Source organism: Olea europaea, chromosome 6, assembly GCF_002742605.1.
Source record: "Olea europaea var. sylvestris chromosome 6, O_europaea_v1, whole genome shotgun sequence".
NCBI lineage: Eukaryota > Viridiplantae > Streptophyta > Magnoliopsida > Lamiales > Oleaceae > Olea > Olea europaea.
The window spans coordinates 4,150,366-4,168,293 of record NC_036242.1 but is presented as its reverse complement, the minus strand read 5'-3'; the positions used below and the strand labels follow the sequence as shown (position 1 = coordinate 4,168,293).

The 17,928-nt window shown below is 35.0% G+C and overlaps 2 protein-coding genes across 3 annotated transcripts; one reads left to right on the top strand and one right to left on the bottom strand.

Annotated features, from left to right (window-relative positions):
* Positions 1 to 304: 304 nt before the first annotated feature.
* LOC111395563 (alpha-1,3/1,6-mannosyltransferase ALG2) lies at positions 305 to 6,942 on the bottom strand. 2 transcript variants are annotated; one of them, XM_023021597.1, is made up of 8 exons: positions 6,821 to 6,942; positions 5,848 to 5,964; positions 5,569 to 5,762; positions 5,392 to 5,497; positions 5,123 to 5,270; positions 4,810 to 4,949; positions 919 to 1,085; positions 305 to 838 (listed from the first exon to the last, which is right to left on the bottom strand). In XM_023021597.1, the coding sequence occupies exons 1-8, from the start codon at positions 6,879 to 6,881 to the stop codon at positions 545 to 547; spliced, it is 1,227 nt and encodes a 408-aa protein (XP_022877365.1). In that variant the 5' UTR covers positions 6,882 to 6,942; the 3' UTR covers positions 305 to 544. The 2 variants fall into 2 exon arrangements, with proteins under 2 accessions (XP_022877365.1, XP_022877366.1); XM_023021598.1 differs by having other exon boundaries at positions 5,569 to 5,618.
* A 7,311-nt stretch (positions 6,943 to 14,253) lies between these two features.
* Positions 14,254 to 15,606, top strand: LOC111395025. The gene has a single exon (XM_023021050.1). The coding sequence runs from the start codon at positions 14,254 to 14,256 to the stop codon at positions 15,604 to 15,606; it is 1,353 nt and encodes a 450-aa protein (XP_022876818.1).
* The last annotated feature ends 2,322 nt before the right edge of the window (positions 15,607 to 17,928 follow it).

The following is a 17,928-nucleotide window of genomic DNA, read 5'->3' as shown; positions in this document are numbered from 1 at the left end:
AAAGATATGAATATGACAAGAAAAGTTGGGAATACAAGTGCGATAATAAAAAATGTTAAGGGCCTTCATTACACTTAAAATGTAGCGCAACAAACAAAAATTGTATGTAAAATTAAATGGGAGAGTATACCTATTAATTAGAGGGAAATTTTAGTTGAATGACTAGTTTTACCCTCTAGCTTCAAGTCATGTGAACGTTGATTGCAATTTTATCAGCCACATTAACATTTTCAATCACACGAGGACCAAAATTCACAAATTTAAATGGATTTAGGACCTAAGATCTTACTTTCAAAGTTAAAAGACCCACAACTGAATCCAGATAAAGATTCCAGCCCTAATTTTCCTGATAAAAAATGCTCCAGTTAACTAGTACGTGTCCAATGTTATACAAGTACTGAAAATTGAAGCAAACAGAAAGAATAACAAAATCCCAGCCACAGCACTAAGATCATGTAGAATAATTGAATGCGAAGAACTGTAACTAGATAAGAAAATTTTACACAAATCCCAGGTACAGCACCGTCAATAACATTAAGATATCTCATTCTCTCTTTCCTCGAGCTGTATCGATAAGATATCCATTCAGACGCTGGCCAAATATCTTGGTAGAGAACGACTCTGTTACATGCTTTCGAGCTTCTCTGCCCATTGTCTCTGACATTTGAGGATCACGAATAAAATTAGCCATAGCCGTAGAGAATTCTTGTGGGCTAGGATCACATAGAAAGCCCGTCACTCCATTCTTTACTGTCTCGACTGGACCCCCACTGTTGCATGCAATAACAGGTTTATGGGCTGCCATTGCTTCCAAAGGAACAATGCCGAAATGTTCATCCTACATCCATCATATTTAATGGAAATTTTTATATAAATAAAAACTAATCAAATAATAGAAAGGATCAGATAATGCCGCACCTGAGGTGTATACAGAACACATAGGCATTCAGAAAGAAGATTATTTCTTTCAGAAGTAGTACAAGATGTGATGAACCTGACCCTGTGAGACACACCTTCTCTATCTGCCAAGTTTTTCAGTTCATCCAGATATTCAACATTCTCTCTGAGGCGTTTATCAAAACCACCTGACATTGAAAGAGAAAAGAAAAGTGCATGAACCGTCGGCAATGTGCATGAACTAAACAATTATCATCTAGATTTATTATTACATTTCTTAAACAGACAACATACCATAATTGGTCAAACACGAAGAGTAAATAAGGGCAAAAGAGCCCGCATGCAGCCATGCACAACATAGTTATTAACTTGTCGGTAGTCTACTTTAGACAAGGTCATTGATCTTAGGCAGGCTACATTAGCCAAAGTCCATTCATACGGTAAAAAATTTACTTGCAAACAGCTCCAAGTGGGAATTACAACCAAGAAATTCATAGCTGATGTGAATGGTATGGCAAAAACAGTTTCAATTTCCTAGAAATGAGAATATCTGTTGGATGGTTCCCGGTAAAATGCCCAGTATGAAGAGCGACCAGTATGGTAACAACATAATCAACAATGTAGGGTTCATTAATATCTGAATTCCTAATTCTAATTATTGCTCCTTAATCTTCAGAAATCTTGTTAGATTGTCTTGTATATATTCCTAAGCAACAAATGAATAAAATGTCAAATAATGAAATTTTTTAGGGAAAATTGCAGCCTAGTTATCAAACTTTTCGTTTATTAGCAGACTTTGCCCAAACCTTTTATTTGTACCACCATGAGTATCAAACCTTTAAAAAATGTACAGCTCAAATCTAAATTGACAGTCACCGTTAGTTTGACCTCAAAAACCGTCAGTTGACCCCAAAAATTAAAAATTTAATAATTTTCCCAAAATAAGGTAAAGACATTCTGGACATAATACATTTCCCCTATCGAATCAAAAATTAAAAAAATAATAAAACCACAACCCATCCCCATCTCCTTCTTCCCCAAATCAAAGCCACTCTACCCAACCACGACATTCATCGCCGGCAGCCACCACTACCCACCGACATCACCACCACTGCCCACCCAACAATACTCATCAACAAGAAAAGCTTAATGATCTTATAAAACCTCGATTCATTGACGATTCGAACGGAAGGATTCATGAAATCAAATAGCACGTGGTTTGCTTCAACAATTCTTGCATCGCACAACTCCTTTTCTTTATACTGATGTTTTTTACTATTTTATTGTAATTTCTTGTGTAAAAATCATGGATCCCAAGGGCTCAAAGCAACCACAGGAGGTGTCGAGTTTCTTAAATAACAGCTCTGGGATGGGTGAGATTAAGGCAACAGAGACGAAAGATTTTCAGATTGTGATTGCAGAGAAAGAAGAAGGGAAAAAACAGGCACTGGCACCCAAAAGAAGCTAGAATAAAGATAGGCATACGAAAGTTGAAGGCAGAGGGAGAAGGAGAAGGATAAGGATGCCAGCCCTTTTTGCTGCTAGAATTTTTCAGCTGACCAGAGAATTGGGGCACAAATCTGATGGAGAAACTATACAGTGACTGTTACAACAGTCTGTTGAATATGAGAATTTAATTTTAGTTAAAAGGCCTCCACCGTTGGAATTTGCCTTAATGCCAACTTCGACTGAGATTAGCACTGTTATGGAGGAACATCCGGCGGCAGTGGAGTCGGCTTTGGTTTATGAGAGCGAAGATGCACCCGTCGAGGTGAAGCACAATTTGAGGTGGTGGTGCCAGAGATGGCTTCGATAGGTGGAAAGTCGTTTGTGAGGGGGTTGGGGAAGAGGGAGATGGGGGTGGGTGGTTGTCGTTTTGCCTTTTTGCTTTTATAATTTTTAATTTAATAGGGAAAATGCATTATGTCCAGAATGCCCTTACCTTATTTTGGGAAAATTATTAAAATTTTAATTTATGGGGTCAGCTGACAATTTTTTAGGTCAAACTAACGGAAATTGTCAATTTAGACTTGAGCTGCACATTTTTTAAAGGTTTGGTACTCACGGTGGAAAAAAATGAAAGGTTTGAGCAAAGTCTGCTAATAAACGAAAGGTTTGGTATCTCGACTACAATTTTCCCAATTTTTTACTACAAACTTATAGTTTGTATTTGGGAGGTATATGGGTTCCTCGAATTACCAATATCTCAGGAGGTTTAGATTCCTTCAAAAAAAGCTACCCTTTTATTTTCTCATCTTTTATCTTCCTATTTCTCGATACAAACAAATCGTGTTCATATCATTTGGTATCAGAGTTCTTGAGCAATGAGTGGAATGACTAGAGAAGGTGGTGGAAGGTATATCTAACTGCCAAAGGGAAATTCGGTACAATATGAATTTTTTCCAATGATAAATGCAAGACTTGCAATCTTCCTCTTAAGTGTTGAAATTTCGATAGCCTTGACAAATAGTAAACAAAATAACACAATATTGGCTTCAGAGCACAACCAAGGTAACTGTCCAACTTTTCCCGTGGCAGCCACTAAGCTCAATATCATGCCTAATTGAGCGTCAGAATGGTCATCTGATTGTCTGCCTATTCATGGAGGCTACTTCAGTGGATGTGTTTGCCCTTAAAAATGAATTTATGTTGGTTTTACTTGGGCAATTGCATTGCAGACTTTCACTTCTGGCAGCATCAGAACAACCAATTAACCACTGGAATATACTGCATCACGTTGGCAGTAGTTGTTTCGAGATATGCCTTGAAAGTTTGATATCCAGGCGTAGAGAATCATAAATGGTGAATTGCAATAGGATGATCTAAAAAATACTAGTCAGAGGTACCACAATGGAGCATGGACAATGTTTGTAGGGTCCTATAGCAGCTTGTATAAAGATTGGATGCAACCAGATTGCTATGCGAGCCATTGAGTCAATGGAACATCTACAACAGTCCCATTCACATTTGACGATAAATTAAAAGCGAAGGGTTAAAAAATAAAAAAAAAGTTGTATCATTTTCAAACTTCATTGAAGGCAAGGGTATCTTTAAGGGTGATGGAATGTTACATGAAACATTAGTTGTATTTTAATTTATGCTTTATTTAAATTTGACTAATTATAGATTGTTTTGATTAGTTGTACTTTGTTATTACTGGGATAGGGAGTCATTTAGTGCTCCTTCATCTTAGGAAAACATGTTAGATCATCTTGTACTATTCCCAGGTAACAAATGAATAAAAGTTCGATGAATGAAATGTTTTCAACAAATTTATTGGTTGTATTCGAGAGGTTTATTGGTTCATCAAATTACCAATATCTTAGGAGGTCTAGATTTCCTTGAATAGATCTATCCCTTTTATTATCATTTTTTATTTTTCTATTTTCCGATAGGAACAATTCATGTTTGTATCACAATATTTGGTCGTTTCAATTTTAAAAAAAAAAAAAAAAAGGGATTGCACGTGCAAGTTATATAATTTAATTGCGACATAGTAATTCCTGTGGTACATCAATATTGCAGTAGGAAAATCGAATCTTATCGCAAGAGATGTTTTTAGAATAGAAGATATAGGCCCATTTGACATATTTTTGCTTTTGCTTCTACATTTGCTTTTGCTCCCTATATAAGAGTTTTTAGAGAAAGCCATTTTAATTTTTGCTTGAAAACTAATTCAAAAGAGCTTCCTATTCCGGAAATGCTTTTAGAGGAAGTCACATTGGACCAATTTCCTCTAAAAGTTTTTCTAACTCCCAAAAGCACTTTCACAAAATTAGTCAAACGGGTCCAAAAGCAATTTTTTGGTCGTTTAGCCATTCAAAAGTCATGCCAAATAGGCCCGCAGTCTGGTAGAAATAGATTTAATGTACATATATAAGATTCACCCTGGAAGAAACAGAGAAAGCTCACCTGCAATAACCAAGGAAACTCCATTTTCATTTTCACCTTGAATGTTATTCTGTCGATTGGTGTACAGCAAAGCGAAGGCAGATATAGCTAACTCTATGTTCTTTTTCCTTTCAAATCGATTGATGGAGAGAAAATTCAACCTAAAACAAAGAGTACAAGAACTTAAACTGCTAGAACTAGAGAGCCTTTTATTTATTATTTGTCTGCTTGTTTCTTTCTATTTTAGCTTGTTCGGAGGTTTAATGCATGAGGACAAATTGGTTTTTAATCAACCCTAGAACTAGATGATACCAAGAAAAAAAGTCTCTTTTACTTGGTAGCAGTAGGTTTCTCAAACTGATCCACATTGACTGCAGGGTAAAGCACAGCAGGCCTAATCCCTCGTGTATGTAGATGCTTGAAAGTCTTTCCAAAAGTAGATGCGGTGAATTTGCTGTTAACAAGAGTTAAATCCGCCATACCTAAAATTTTCCAGAAAGTTCATAAAGAAATTGGAATTAATGAGCAACAAGAAGAAAAAAATGTAAACGGTAAATACGTAGTAAAACAATTGCCACGAATAAATGTGAAGCTCGGGGAGACCTGTCGTTATTTCTTCTACATAGTCTATAGGCTTTCGATAAATTTTCCTAAGAACGGTTGTGTGTTGAGCAAGCAACAGATCTGGAAAATGGCAATAAAATACCACCTAAAAAAAAATGGACACAAATTACAGAACTATTAAATAACATTAACTCAAGATTTTTGAATATTCCGAACCTTTGATGACTTTTTAAACTTCATGAGTGGAACAACAACAGAGACCTGATCTGCGAGTATTATATCAAATGTTGGATGCATAAACAATACACAAAGTGCAACAAATATACACCGAAGATATGCACACACTGCATGAAGACGATAGAAAAAATGCCGTGGTAGAAAGGCACCATAGACTGTAACTGGAAAGATACCTACACACACAGTGTTCAGAATGCTTATTAGAAGGATCTATTAAAAAGAAAGACAAGAAACTAAAAATTAAAGAGAACCTGATACCAGAAACGGTCTCCTCAAAACAGCGTGTTTTGTCATGGTGTGATGTGAAGACATGAACTTTATGCCCACGTGTTGCAAGTTCTACAGCAGCATCAACAATTAACCTCTCTGCTCCACCTGAGTATAATGGCACATTCGGGAAAAGGTAAATAAATGGCATTGGAAAAGGATATCGAGATTTATAAATTATCGAGACAGTAAAATCTCAGTCATTGTACGTACAAGTAATATACCACTGATCTTCAAGCCAGAAAATGCAAATACGGGTCGTTGGGACGTATAAAAGTATCAAATCAGAACAGATATAGCATCTGGACTGAAGTATTATCTCTTTGTCACATAAAAAATTCAACATCTTCAAATCCAGCTAAAAAGTAAGACACTTGTTAGCTAAATTCCTAATGTGTATGATATCATATCCGCATAAATAATGGAACCCGTAGGATCTACTTCTTATCCTACTCTACATCGCACATTGTTAAGGCTCATAATCTGCACTTGCTCACAATATCATAACAGCTCATAAAGAGGAACCTCTTCAGACTTTCTACATACAGTTAATATCACATTTTTGCCTCTATTTGGCCTAAAAAAATTAGCTCACAGCAGCCTTTAATCAGCTGTTACCCAAATCACTTCTACAGTATTATGGAGTTTCATCGCAATCACTCACGTAATATTATCAAACTAAGAAATATTTATCCTTCAAGAGTCTGTTTTGCCGCTTATCAATTTGACAGTTATGATCCTAAACTAAAATCCGAAAAAAGAATTTTATTTTTCAAATAATACGAGAACCTAGAAACTCTATCGAAGATTTTATTTAAAAAACATCAAGGTTGTTTCTTGAAAGCTTAACAGCGAGAAATAATTGAAGAAACCAATTAAAAGATGAATTAAGATAACAAAATAAATTAGAAAAACAAAATTTGATAAATATAAAGAGAGTCCGTATACAAGAAGAATCAATTACCAATTCCGAGATCCGGATGAATTATTGCTATATTCAATTTTGAGCTTTCTTTTCTCTCCATGGATGCTTCTTTCTGAGTTTTTGGGGCAGCTTCGTTTTTTTCTTTTTTTTTTTATTCTTTTAAGAGTCTTTCTGCATTTATGTTCTATTCTGGTCGTTCTGACCAATATATCTCCGCCAAGTGGAAAGGGTAGACCCCACATTCTTAAGTCAAGGCGGACTCCCAATACACAAAAAAAAAAAGTCAAGGCGGACTCCCAATACACACAAAAAAAAAAAAAAAAAAAAAGGGGGACCCCCAAAAAAAAAAAAAAAAAAAAAAAAAAAAAAAACATAATTATAAAAATTTGAAATCACAATAAAAATAAATTACCACAATATAAGAGAATGTTTGGTGTAGATTTTTAAGAATAAATTCTTTTAAAAAATGAGTAAATAAAAAATAGGAAAAAAATTATTAATCTGTGCCAAAATTATTTTAGGGTAAATAGCACAAAATGTCTGTACCTTTCATTTTTTACATTTTCACCCATATTTCTACTTTTCATTGCAAAAAAAGTTATTTTTATCCATTTTTTCAATAAAAAGACTATTTTACCCTCCATTCAAATAAAACAAAATGAAAGGATAAAGAACTAATTGCAACAATAGTTCCAAATTTTCAAAAAATTACAAATTAATCACAAATATATAATTAAAAATCAAAACTAAAAATAAAAAAAAAATAAAAAAAAAATAAACCATTCATCTTCTTGCTTCTATGTTATAGCGAAAATCCCTCTTCATTCTCTTACAAATTCTTTATCAACAAATAAGAACACAATCAATTGTCCCCAAATTAACTTCAGACACTACACAATGGGTTATTTGTGTAGAAAATGAATTCATCCACATCAAAGAACAACATCCATTTGACTACAAATCTGTATCTATGCAAGCAATCATTCACTATGAGGAAACTGATTGTGATAGTACCCATCAAATCTACCAGAGGCTTCCCACTTCACTACAGGATTATCATCATTACATGTTCTTGATATTTCTTACAATAATATTTTTGGTCAAAACGTGGTTTCTGGGCTTTTCTCGAATGAATTTGTCGAGCTGCAATACTTGTCTTTGAAGGGCAATTGTTGGTATATTTTTAGTCCCAAACATTCACAACAAAGAGTAACCAGAAAATATCAACAAGAAACACCAAGTAATTTTTCGCCCGTAGACTTGGATGTTCACCCAAAATGGGCTACTCACCACGTTGAGCATCCACCGTAGTGGTTATCGTTCCAATCTACTAGAAATACCACGTAAAAGTTTCGATACAAGGTTACGGAACCAAGGATCACACAGATCTGCCCTCAGACTTCCCTTTATCCCAAAAAACTTAACCTCAAAAACGATTAGACCAAGTAACTCTAACCAAAAGTGCTCAACAAGAGCAGAAACCAAAAACTCACAGTTTAGGCACTCTACATCTCACCAAGAATATCTAGATTACAAAAGTTATTAGAAAAACTAGAGGTTATTTTAGAGACGAAGACGAAGACGAAGATGAAGAATAGAGAAAACCCTAGAGATCTCTCAAAAAATCTGATTGCCCTTACCAACGAAGAGTCACAGGGAGTATATATATTAGCATGCATCCAGCGGTTGTAAAGGCTCCATGTGTTATGATCTAAACCATCCAATTTGAGAAAATGCATTTGATAATAGAAAACACGCCTTTGTCCAATTTTAAACAACCGGGGCACATTCTTTAATTTATCTATACTAGGCTGCATCATTGGGCCTCCAAAAAAATGTCAAGCACCATTTTTAATAATCTCCACCTTGATTGTCAATTTTTGGGTTTCATTTGTGGATTGGAGGTTAACACTTCCTTTCGGTTTCATTCGCTCTATGTACATGCAAGAAAAACTTTAATCAGTGGCAATGGTTAGGAGATTTAAACAATCCCTAAATTTGTGTAAAGGAAGTATTATAGTTCCCATATCAGTTGGGTTACACTTAGTTGAAACATTCTCAATTTTTATGATTTCCTTTTCTATGATATCCTTATGAAATGAAATTTTACATCTATGTGTTTAGTTGTATCATGAAAAACTGGGTTTCTACTAAGATGTATAGCTGATTAGCTATCTGAAAATACAGTAGCATCATTTTCAGAAAATCCAATTTCATTTAACAAACTTTTTAACCAAATCCCTTCCTTTACAGCATCTGTAGCTGCAATATACTCAGCGTCTATTGATGACAGAGCCACCAATTTTTGCAACTGAGACTTCCAACTTATGCATGTATCATTCAAAGTAAATACATATGCAGATGTTGACTTCCTATTGTCACAATTACCAGCAAAATCAGAATCAACAAAACCTTTAAGTTTTATTTCTGTTTTTCCTTTTCTGACCATTAGCCCTAAATGTGATGCTCTTTTAAATACCTTAATAATCATTTCATGGCTTCCCAATGACATTCACCTGGATTACTCATATATCTACTTAAGACACTAATAACAAATGCAAGATCAGGCCTAGTACATATCATGACATACATAACTGAGCCAACAACATTTGCATAAGGAACCTTTTCCATCCTATTTCTTTTCATTTCAGTTTTAGGGCATTGTTCTACAGAAAATTTAAAATGACTACCTAAAGGTAACGTGACTTCTTTTGCTTCAATCATAGAAAATCTGCATAATATCTTTGAAATATATGATTGTTGAGTGAGAAACAAACTATGATCAGTTTTATTTCTCCTAATCTCTCCATTCCTAAAATTCTTTTTGCAGGACTTAGATCTTTCATTTCAAATTCATGTTTTAACTTTTGCTTATTGTTTTTAATCTCAATTACATCGCACCCAGTCAGCAACATATCATCAACATATAACAAGAGAACATGAATCAGGGCCCCCATTTCAAAGTATCAAACCTGATATACCATTGTCTGGGGGCTTGTTTCAAACCATAGAGAGATTTTTGTAAGAGACACACAGTTTTCTTTTCCTTTTTATTCAAAACCTTTTGGTTGAGTCATATAAATCTTTTCATTCAAGTTTCCACAAAAAAAAAAAATGCAGTTTTTACATCTAATTGTTCCAATTCAAAGTCAAAATGTGAAACAAGAACAAGTAGAATTCTTATGAAAGTATATTTGACTACTGGAGAAAAGATTTCATTGTAGTCAATACCTTCTCTTTGGTTAAAACTTTTAGCAACTAATTTGGCCTTGAATCTAACATTTCCCTCTTTCTGATCACCTTCCTTTATTTTATAAACCCATTTGCAGTCAATGATCTTCTCACCTTTAGGTTTATTTACTAAAATCTAGGTTTTATTTTTAGTCAATGAGAGTATTTCATCTTCCATGGCTGGAAGCCAATGTTCTGAATATTTTCCCTTAATGGCCTCTTCATATGTCCCCAGCTCATTGTCTAAAAGGTATTGCACACTAAGTGCAGTATTAAAACCAGGTTCTCTATACCTTAAGGGTGGTCTAATTTCCCTTCTTTCTCTATCTCTAGCAAGATGACAATCTTCTAAAGGATTTAACTGCCAGTCAGGTTCAGGAGCAGGTTCAGTTACCTGTTTCTGAGCATGCTCCACCCCAAACTGATCTTCATTTTCAAAATTTGAATTAATATGAATTATATCAGATTGCAAGAAATGTCTATCTTGATCAATTTCAGTAATAGTGCTCCATTTTTCTTTAATACAAGGAAAATCCATTTCATTGAAGATAACATTTCTATTGATTATTACTCTATACCCTCCCTGTTCCTTTAACCAAATTCTATAACCTGTAACACCTTCACCATATCCAAGGAAAATGTCTTTAATTGACCTAGGTTCTAATTTTCCTTCATTTTGGTGTACATATGCTGCACAACCAAAGGCCTTTAGTTTGGAGTAGTCAACAAGGTGACCATTCCAAATATGGTCAGGTGTGTTATAGTCCAGTTGTAGAAGCCCGAAAAATAAAATGAAATTAGGCTATTATGTTGTGATAATATAGCACCACGAGCCTATCTCATTCAAGAAACGAGTTGTGGAATCTCAAACCATTTAATATTTTGAAAGTCCAAACCATAAATTAATTAAAAGCCCAACAATTTAAGAGATTAAGTTTAAGTAAATTTGATTACAAAGATTTAATGAATAACTGGGTTGTCCAAATGGTCATCTACATGATATTTCATACATGTAACCCAGGTTCGAATCACTATGTAGATATTTTTATATAACTATTTTATAAATTTTTTTAGGCTTAAAAACTCTTCAAATTCTTAATTACAGATTCAATTTAACAAACTTTATGATAACACAACTCCCCCCATTTAGTTTTTCATTAAAAAGAAATGTTACAAGAAGTGGAATGTCACTTTTTCACTACATCCTTCCTTAAATCCGAATTTCATCTTATTTTCTCTCAAAAATATATATTTTATGTCAATTTAAGCTAAGGGAATAACAAGGGTGAGAAGAAGAAATATTTTCTACACATTTATTCTTTGATATCCAAGAAAATTCAAGGTAGGTTGAGGTGCAAGTGTTATTTCGTTTTCAAATTTGATTTTTCATTAAAAGTTGAATGAAATGGTACCTCCGGGTACGGTACATTGGCACTGTTATAGTTTGAATGATTATTCTCCGACTCTACGTGTTATGATAATGCTATAGATATCGGATTTTGCTGAAAATTCATCTTCGTGCGACGGTATAAATTCATGGTTCGAATTTTCTAATTTGATTACGAAATGCACCGATGATATCTATTGAGTTTCAAACTCATGAGTTAAATCCCTTCTTACAAGTTGATTTTGTTCTTTTGTTGGGGGCGCGGATGATGGCGGTTGAAAATGCAATTCGACATGAAAAAACTGATGAATTAACAACTTTAAATTGATTATAAAATATTTGTGTTTCTTATTAATTACTTTTCTATGGACATCGTACATGAAACTATTTCTATGAACATTTTTTTTATGAATATGTTATGTTTAAAAATATATATATGTGATCTAAAATTTACTTACGAAACACCGTCTACAAAAAAAAATGTCAAATAGTTAATGTTACTGTTTTCTTAGACATTTCAGTTTCTGCTCAGACTTTAAAAATTCATACCTAATTTGTTACTTCGAATTTTTGAACAAAGCTAATGGTGTTTGATAGCCTCATAAGTTAGCTACTGAATAAACTTAGAATCATATCAATCTGATGTCGGTAAAATTTTATATGTCATTTTAAGTAAACATAGTGTTGCTGTTTTTTGAAAATTTCAGTTTCTGCCATTGAACTTAAAAATTCATAATTCAATCGTTACTTGAGATTTTTGGACAAAACTAGTGGAATTTAATATCCTCATGGATTAGCTACTGAATAAACTAAAAATCATGTCAATCCAATAACTATGGAATTTTATATGCCACCTTAAGTATGTTGCATTGGGTTACTTCCCAAATTGAGTCGCTACGAGGTTTTGAAAAATATTTTAACATCTCATATGTCGCCGACGAACGCTAAATTTTGGATATGTTATATTATGAGAAGTTTCCTACTTTCTCTTAAAGTTTTGTGAAGTTTCGACCTAGATTACTATGTAAATGAGTTTACTTTAAAACTTACCGCACAAAAATGGGTAGTCAAACAACAACATTTATTTTTAAATTCTTGCCTAAAATTTTACGCAACAAAAATGTATTTATGTATGGATGTCACCTGGAGACATTAGGAATTAATTTCGTTTGTATTGAGTTATGTTGTCATATATTGTCCTTTTAAAAAAAATATTCTTAAATTAAATCTTTATAATTTCCTCTAAAAGTTTAGCTATTTTTTTAAGTTTACGGCTAAAAGTACAATTAATCTAGCGACGTTCCGATCCTTGCGGGTCGGAGCGTTACAGAGTGGTATCAGAGCACGAGTTTAGTCGATTCTATAAACTTAGCGTATTTTTTTAATAAATATAATAATAATTAAAAGATGAGAAAATGAAACATTTAAGGCATTCCATGACATCTTGTATCCATCAATTGACCTCATTCGACAAACCCAAGGTATGAAATAAAATATTATGTTCCACTTTATTTTTCGAGCATGATTTATAAATCATTTAAACTAGAATCTATGAAAATGCTAATGATAGTTAGGATGAAATATGTTATGTAAGTTATATTTTGTTTATAAACACATGAAGAAATGATGATTAACTATTTTATTGAAACCCAAAAGCATAATGTATAAGTTGATATCACTAATAGAGATAATATATAATTGGACACTTATGTGACAGACATGGTTAGAATTTAACAGACCGCTAGAAAGACCACGGCTTGTAGAGCAGCGTTGGACCGTAGGTCTATCATTCAATCCTATGAGAACTATATGATTGACCCATCTCGTCCGCTTGTTAAACACATACATGACATTTACGAGAGATGTATGGCAGCGGTAGATGCAGGACTGGAGATCACGCATATTGAGGCTGTAAATAATCTCATACACTCACTTCCACCTCAATGGGGGAAACATGAGAGTCATGGTTAGGGATGAGATGCTAGAAGGTAACCCTGTAGATCACCCAAATGCAATTGAATTCGGTATATATTGTCAGATCCTTCTAGACAGGTGGAGTGAGAGCTTAGAACCTCAACTGAAGATAGTAATTGAGCTCGAGCCTGAGCCCGAGCCTGAGCCCGAGCCCGAGCCCAAGCCCAAGCCCAAGCCCGAACCTCAATTTGAATCGGACCCAAAGGAAGATCCCGAATGGGAGCATGAGAATGACTTTGGGTTGGAATTAGAGAATGAACATGAGCATGAACCACAGGTTGAGATGGACCTAGAGTCGGGGCCTGAGACAGTAGACTCCTCCGAAGATGAAGCTCCACCAAAGAAAATTCGTAAGATTCATAGGGATTAGAAATTAGATTCCTTTTCCTTGTGTTATCTTTTCCTTAATGTTATGGAAGTAAAGGTCGTTGAACTATAGTATATCCTGATTTCAAGGAGTACTCTTAAAAAAAATTAAATTTGGTTCGAGCCGAAAATATTTCCCTATTTTAATCCTGGTTTTGGAAAAAGAAGTTAATGCGATATATTATATCTTATTTGTAGGAAAATGTCTCGTGCAAACCAGAACAATTTGATAAGGGATCTCCTACAAGCGGTTCAAGATCTTGGCAGGCTGAATCAGAACCCAGCTCCACCTACACCGACAGCTCCTATTACTCTCCCGACTCATGCCTCGGTGGTTGAGTTATTTCGAAGGCATAAGCCCCCTACCTTCGATGGAGCATCTGGTTCACTAGTAGTTGAGGAATGACTTCGTAAGCTAGAACGAATTTTTTGACTCATAGACTGCACTGACACCCAAAAGGTTCAGTGTGTAGAGTTTATGTTTATTGGTGATGCAAGTTACTAGTGGGATTCAATGTCTCGGACTAGAACCCCGAAGCAGCAATTGGGGTTAACATGGGAACAATTTAAAGAGGAAGTAATGGACAAGTATTTTCCTCAATCTCTAAGAGATTTCAAGGAAAGTGAATTCCTTCAACTCAAACAGGGTAATATGTCCCTGATTGATTATGAACGAAAGTTCGATCAACTCTCAAGATATGCTCCACACCTGGTTGACATGGAAATTAAGAAGACTAGAAGATTCAAGCAAGGGTTAAACACATACCTAAGCATGATCCTTATGTCACATCATTTTAAATCATATCGTGAGATGTTGGAACAAGCTCACGCTATTTGGTATCAGAAGGCTAATGCAGAGCAACACCGTCAATTGTACAACCAGCAAGATAGAGGACATATTGGAAAGAGGAAGTGGAATGGTCAAGACAAAGGAAAGGGCAAATGGCAAAATAAGAAGGCTAACATCGGATCTAGTACCAGCAAGGCCATAGTAGCTATAGTTGCACCTTGTCTGAAGTGTGGTAAGCCTCATCGTGGTGAATGCTTGTATGGGAAGAATGCCTATTTTCGGTGCGCTAAGCCAGGACATATTGCTAAGGATTGTCTTATGTTCACTCAAAAGAAGGATGATAGCAGTGATCAGAACAAAAAGGGAAAAGCACGAGTCTTTACACTGACTCAAAAGGACGCAGAGGAAAACTCAAACGTAATAACAGGTATTTTACTGATATTCAATACACCTGCTTATGTACTGTTTGATTCGGGAGCTACTTACTCTTTTATATCAACGTCTTTCATTTCTAAATCTAGTATTACTTGTGAAAAGTCACAAAGTACACTAGAAGTTAGCGTCCCCTTAGGTAGAACATTAAATACAGATAAGTTAGCTAGGTCGGTAAATCTTGAAATCGAAGGAAAAACATTAGAAGCCAATTTGTATCTGATAGAGATGAAAGACTTCGGTGTGATTTTAGGCATGGATTGGTTGGGATGTAATTATGCAACCATTCATTGTAGAGAGAGGGAAGTGTCTTTTCAGAAACCAGGAGAAGAGAAATTCTCTTTCCTCGGAATAAAGACCAAACCCCATCTCCAACTAATATCAACCTTGCAAGCTGAGAAAATGATGAGAAAAGAAACATACCAAGGGTTTCTAGTTAACATCTCAGGAGAAAAACAGACAACAATGAAGATTGAGGATGTACCAGTAGTACAAGAGTTTATAGATATGTTTCCAGAAGAACTACCTGGTGCTCCACCAGATAGACGAGTGGAGTTCACAATAGATCTAGTTCCTGGAGCGGCACCAGTATCTAAAGCTCCATACAGAATGGCTCCAAAGGAACTTCAGGAGTTAAAATTTTAATTACAAGAATTGTTGAATTGTGGCTTTATTCGACCAAGTGTGTCTCCTTGGGGCGCACCAGTATTGTTCGTAAAGAAGAAAGATGGAAGTATGAGGATGTGTATTGACTATTGGGAGTTGAACCGTTTGACCATCAAGAATAAATATCATCTCCCAAGAATTGAGGATTTATTTGACCAATTGAAAGGAGCTAAGGTATTTTCCAAGATCGACTTATGATCTGGATACCATCAGTTGAAGATTAAGGCAAGTGATATACCCAAGACAGCTTTTCAAACTCGTTATGGACATTAGGAGTTCACAGTTATGCCGTTCGGGTTGACAAATGCTCCGGCAGTGTTCATGGATTTAATGAATCGTGTATTTCATCAGTATTTGGATCAATTTATCATAGTCTTTATTGATGACATCTTGATATACTCCAAGAGTAAAGATCAACATGAAGAGCATCTTAGAATGGCGTTAGAAACACTGCGTAATGAAAGGTTATACGCCAAATTTAAAAAGTGTGAATTTTGGCTTGAACAAGTTGGATTCCTCGGTCACGTAGTTACTGCCCAAGGAATTGAGGTGGATCCAATAAAAGTGGAAACAGTAACTAATTGGAATACACCAACTAACGTGGGTGAAGTTCGAAGTTTTCTGGAATTGGCTGGGTACTATCAAAGATTTATAGAAAGATTCTCCAAAATGGCTGGACCAATGACACAATTGACAAGAAAATGAGTAAAGTTTCAATGGACATTTTGGGTCACATCCATGTTGTTCGATTCGGTTGCCATTTCTGAAAACAAACAAATATTAGTTCCAAGAAACCAAAATTCAGTTAAACCAAAAACCAACTCTTGTTTTCCGTATTCACAAACTGTCTTAAGCTTGTAAGAAAAACAAGTCGCTAGTGGATGAAACCAATTGTATAAGTTTTATTCAATTATAATAGCCGACTATTGAAATTAATAACCACAAGGCAAACGATTTCAATTTATCAAAAAAATTCCGTTTCAGAATTTTCCAACGGCTGAAAAAAATGTTTAGCAACACAAAATCAGAAATATAAATTAACTGCAGGCTAAAACTGTAAATCGATGTTCTCGCGGAGGAGATAACATATCAACTTTCATATTCCACATTAGACCAACGGGTCCCATCGAAAATTGTGCCAAAAGTGAGCCGCTCACTCAATTTTTTCCAACAAACACGTCACGAACCATTTTCAAAAAGATCACTTTTGAAGAACATCCAGATCAGAGTAGAAGCTTTCTACATTGGAAAGACACTAGCAGCCAAGAACACAATTAGAAATCAGTATCAAGACTAATCACAAAAGGGATACACCAGAAGAAATCATTTCAAAATTACGAATTTGAGAGTCAATAACCTTACATTTAATCCACTAATTCCTGTTATGCAATGGGCAAGAACTTCTTTCTCTGCTCTACCATAATTTAAATGGTCAACATTGACAAGCCAGCATATAGATATTAAAAGATTCAAGGGAGCTACTATGACAGGGGCAGTCCCATTGGAGGGGGTGCCAAATAGGCGCCCTGTCTCGGCCCTATTTGAGTAGAATTACTCGAAAAGACTAATCTAGATATCACTTCAAAAGTCCAAGTAAATAAGTGATTTTCTTTTTTAAAAAAAGAAGGAATTTCCTCCAATTTCTGTATGGATCAAAATTGAAAATAATAAATTAAAACTAAGAAAACACTAACTTCCCGAAAAAAAATAAAAAATAAAAATAAAGGACGACTTTTAGACGATAAAAGTTAAATAAAGTTGATTTTTCCTTATTCTTGTACGTGGGCAAACATGTTCATAAATTTCGTTCCAAGAAAGCTAACCAAAGCTATATATCTCGACATTTATTTTAGAAAAAATTGCAACCGAGATATCAAACATTTCGTTTATTACAGACTTTGCCCAAACCTTTCATTTGTGTCACTAGAGGTACCAAACATTTCAAAAATCCGCACCCGAAGTCCAAATGGATGGAATTTGACCGTTAGTTGACCAAGAAAAGTAAATTTTGATCTATTTTGACCAAATTGGAATGAGTAAAATGGTAACTTGATAATTACAATATTAAATAAATTGAACAAAAAAAATCAAAAAATTAAGAAAATAAATTAAACAATGGTTGTCTTCTTCAACCTCCCCACCCCACGCCACCCCACCCCACCATCTTTGTCAACAATATGAGCAAACCACCACCAGCTACCCATTGTTACAACCGCCACTGCTCCCATAAACTACAACCCATCACCCCCTCTCCTAAAGATTAGTCAAACCCCCACATTTGAGGGGGGGGGGGGGGGGGGG

What these genes read in the sequence shown, in the direction of transcription:
- LOC111395563 (XM_023021597.1), bottom strand. Translation starts at nt 6,881, where the DNA reads ATGGAGAGAAAAGAAAGCTCAAAATTGAATATAGCAATAATTCATCCG. An exon ending in TGTAGAAGAAATAACGACAG is followed by an intron (nt 5,271 to 5,391) that starts GTCTCCCCGAGC and finishes GGAAAATTTTAG; the next exon opens with GTATGGCGGATTTAACTCTT. An exon ending in GAGAAACCTACTGCTACCAA is followed by an intron (nt 4,950 to 5,122) that starts GTAAAAGAGACT and finishes TCTTTGTTTTAG; the next exon opens with GTTGAATTTTCTCTCCATCA.
- LOC111395025 (XM_023021050.1), top strand. Translation starts at nt 14,254, where the DNA reads ATGTCTCGGACTAGAACCCCGAAGCAGCAATTGGGGTTAACATGGGAA.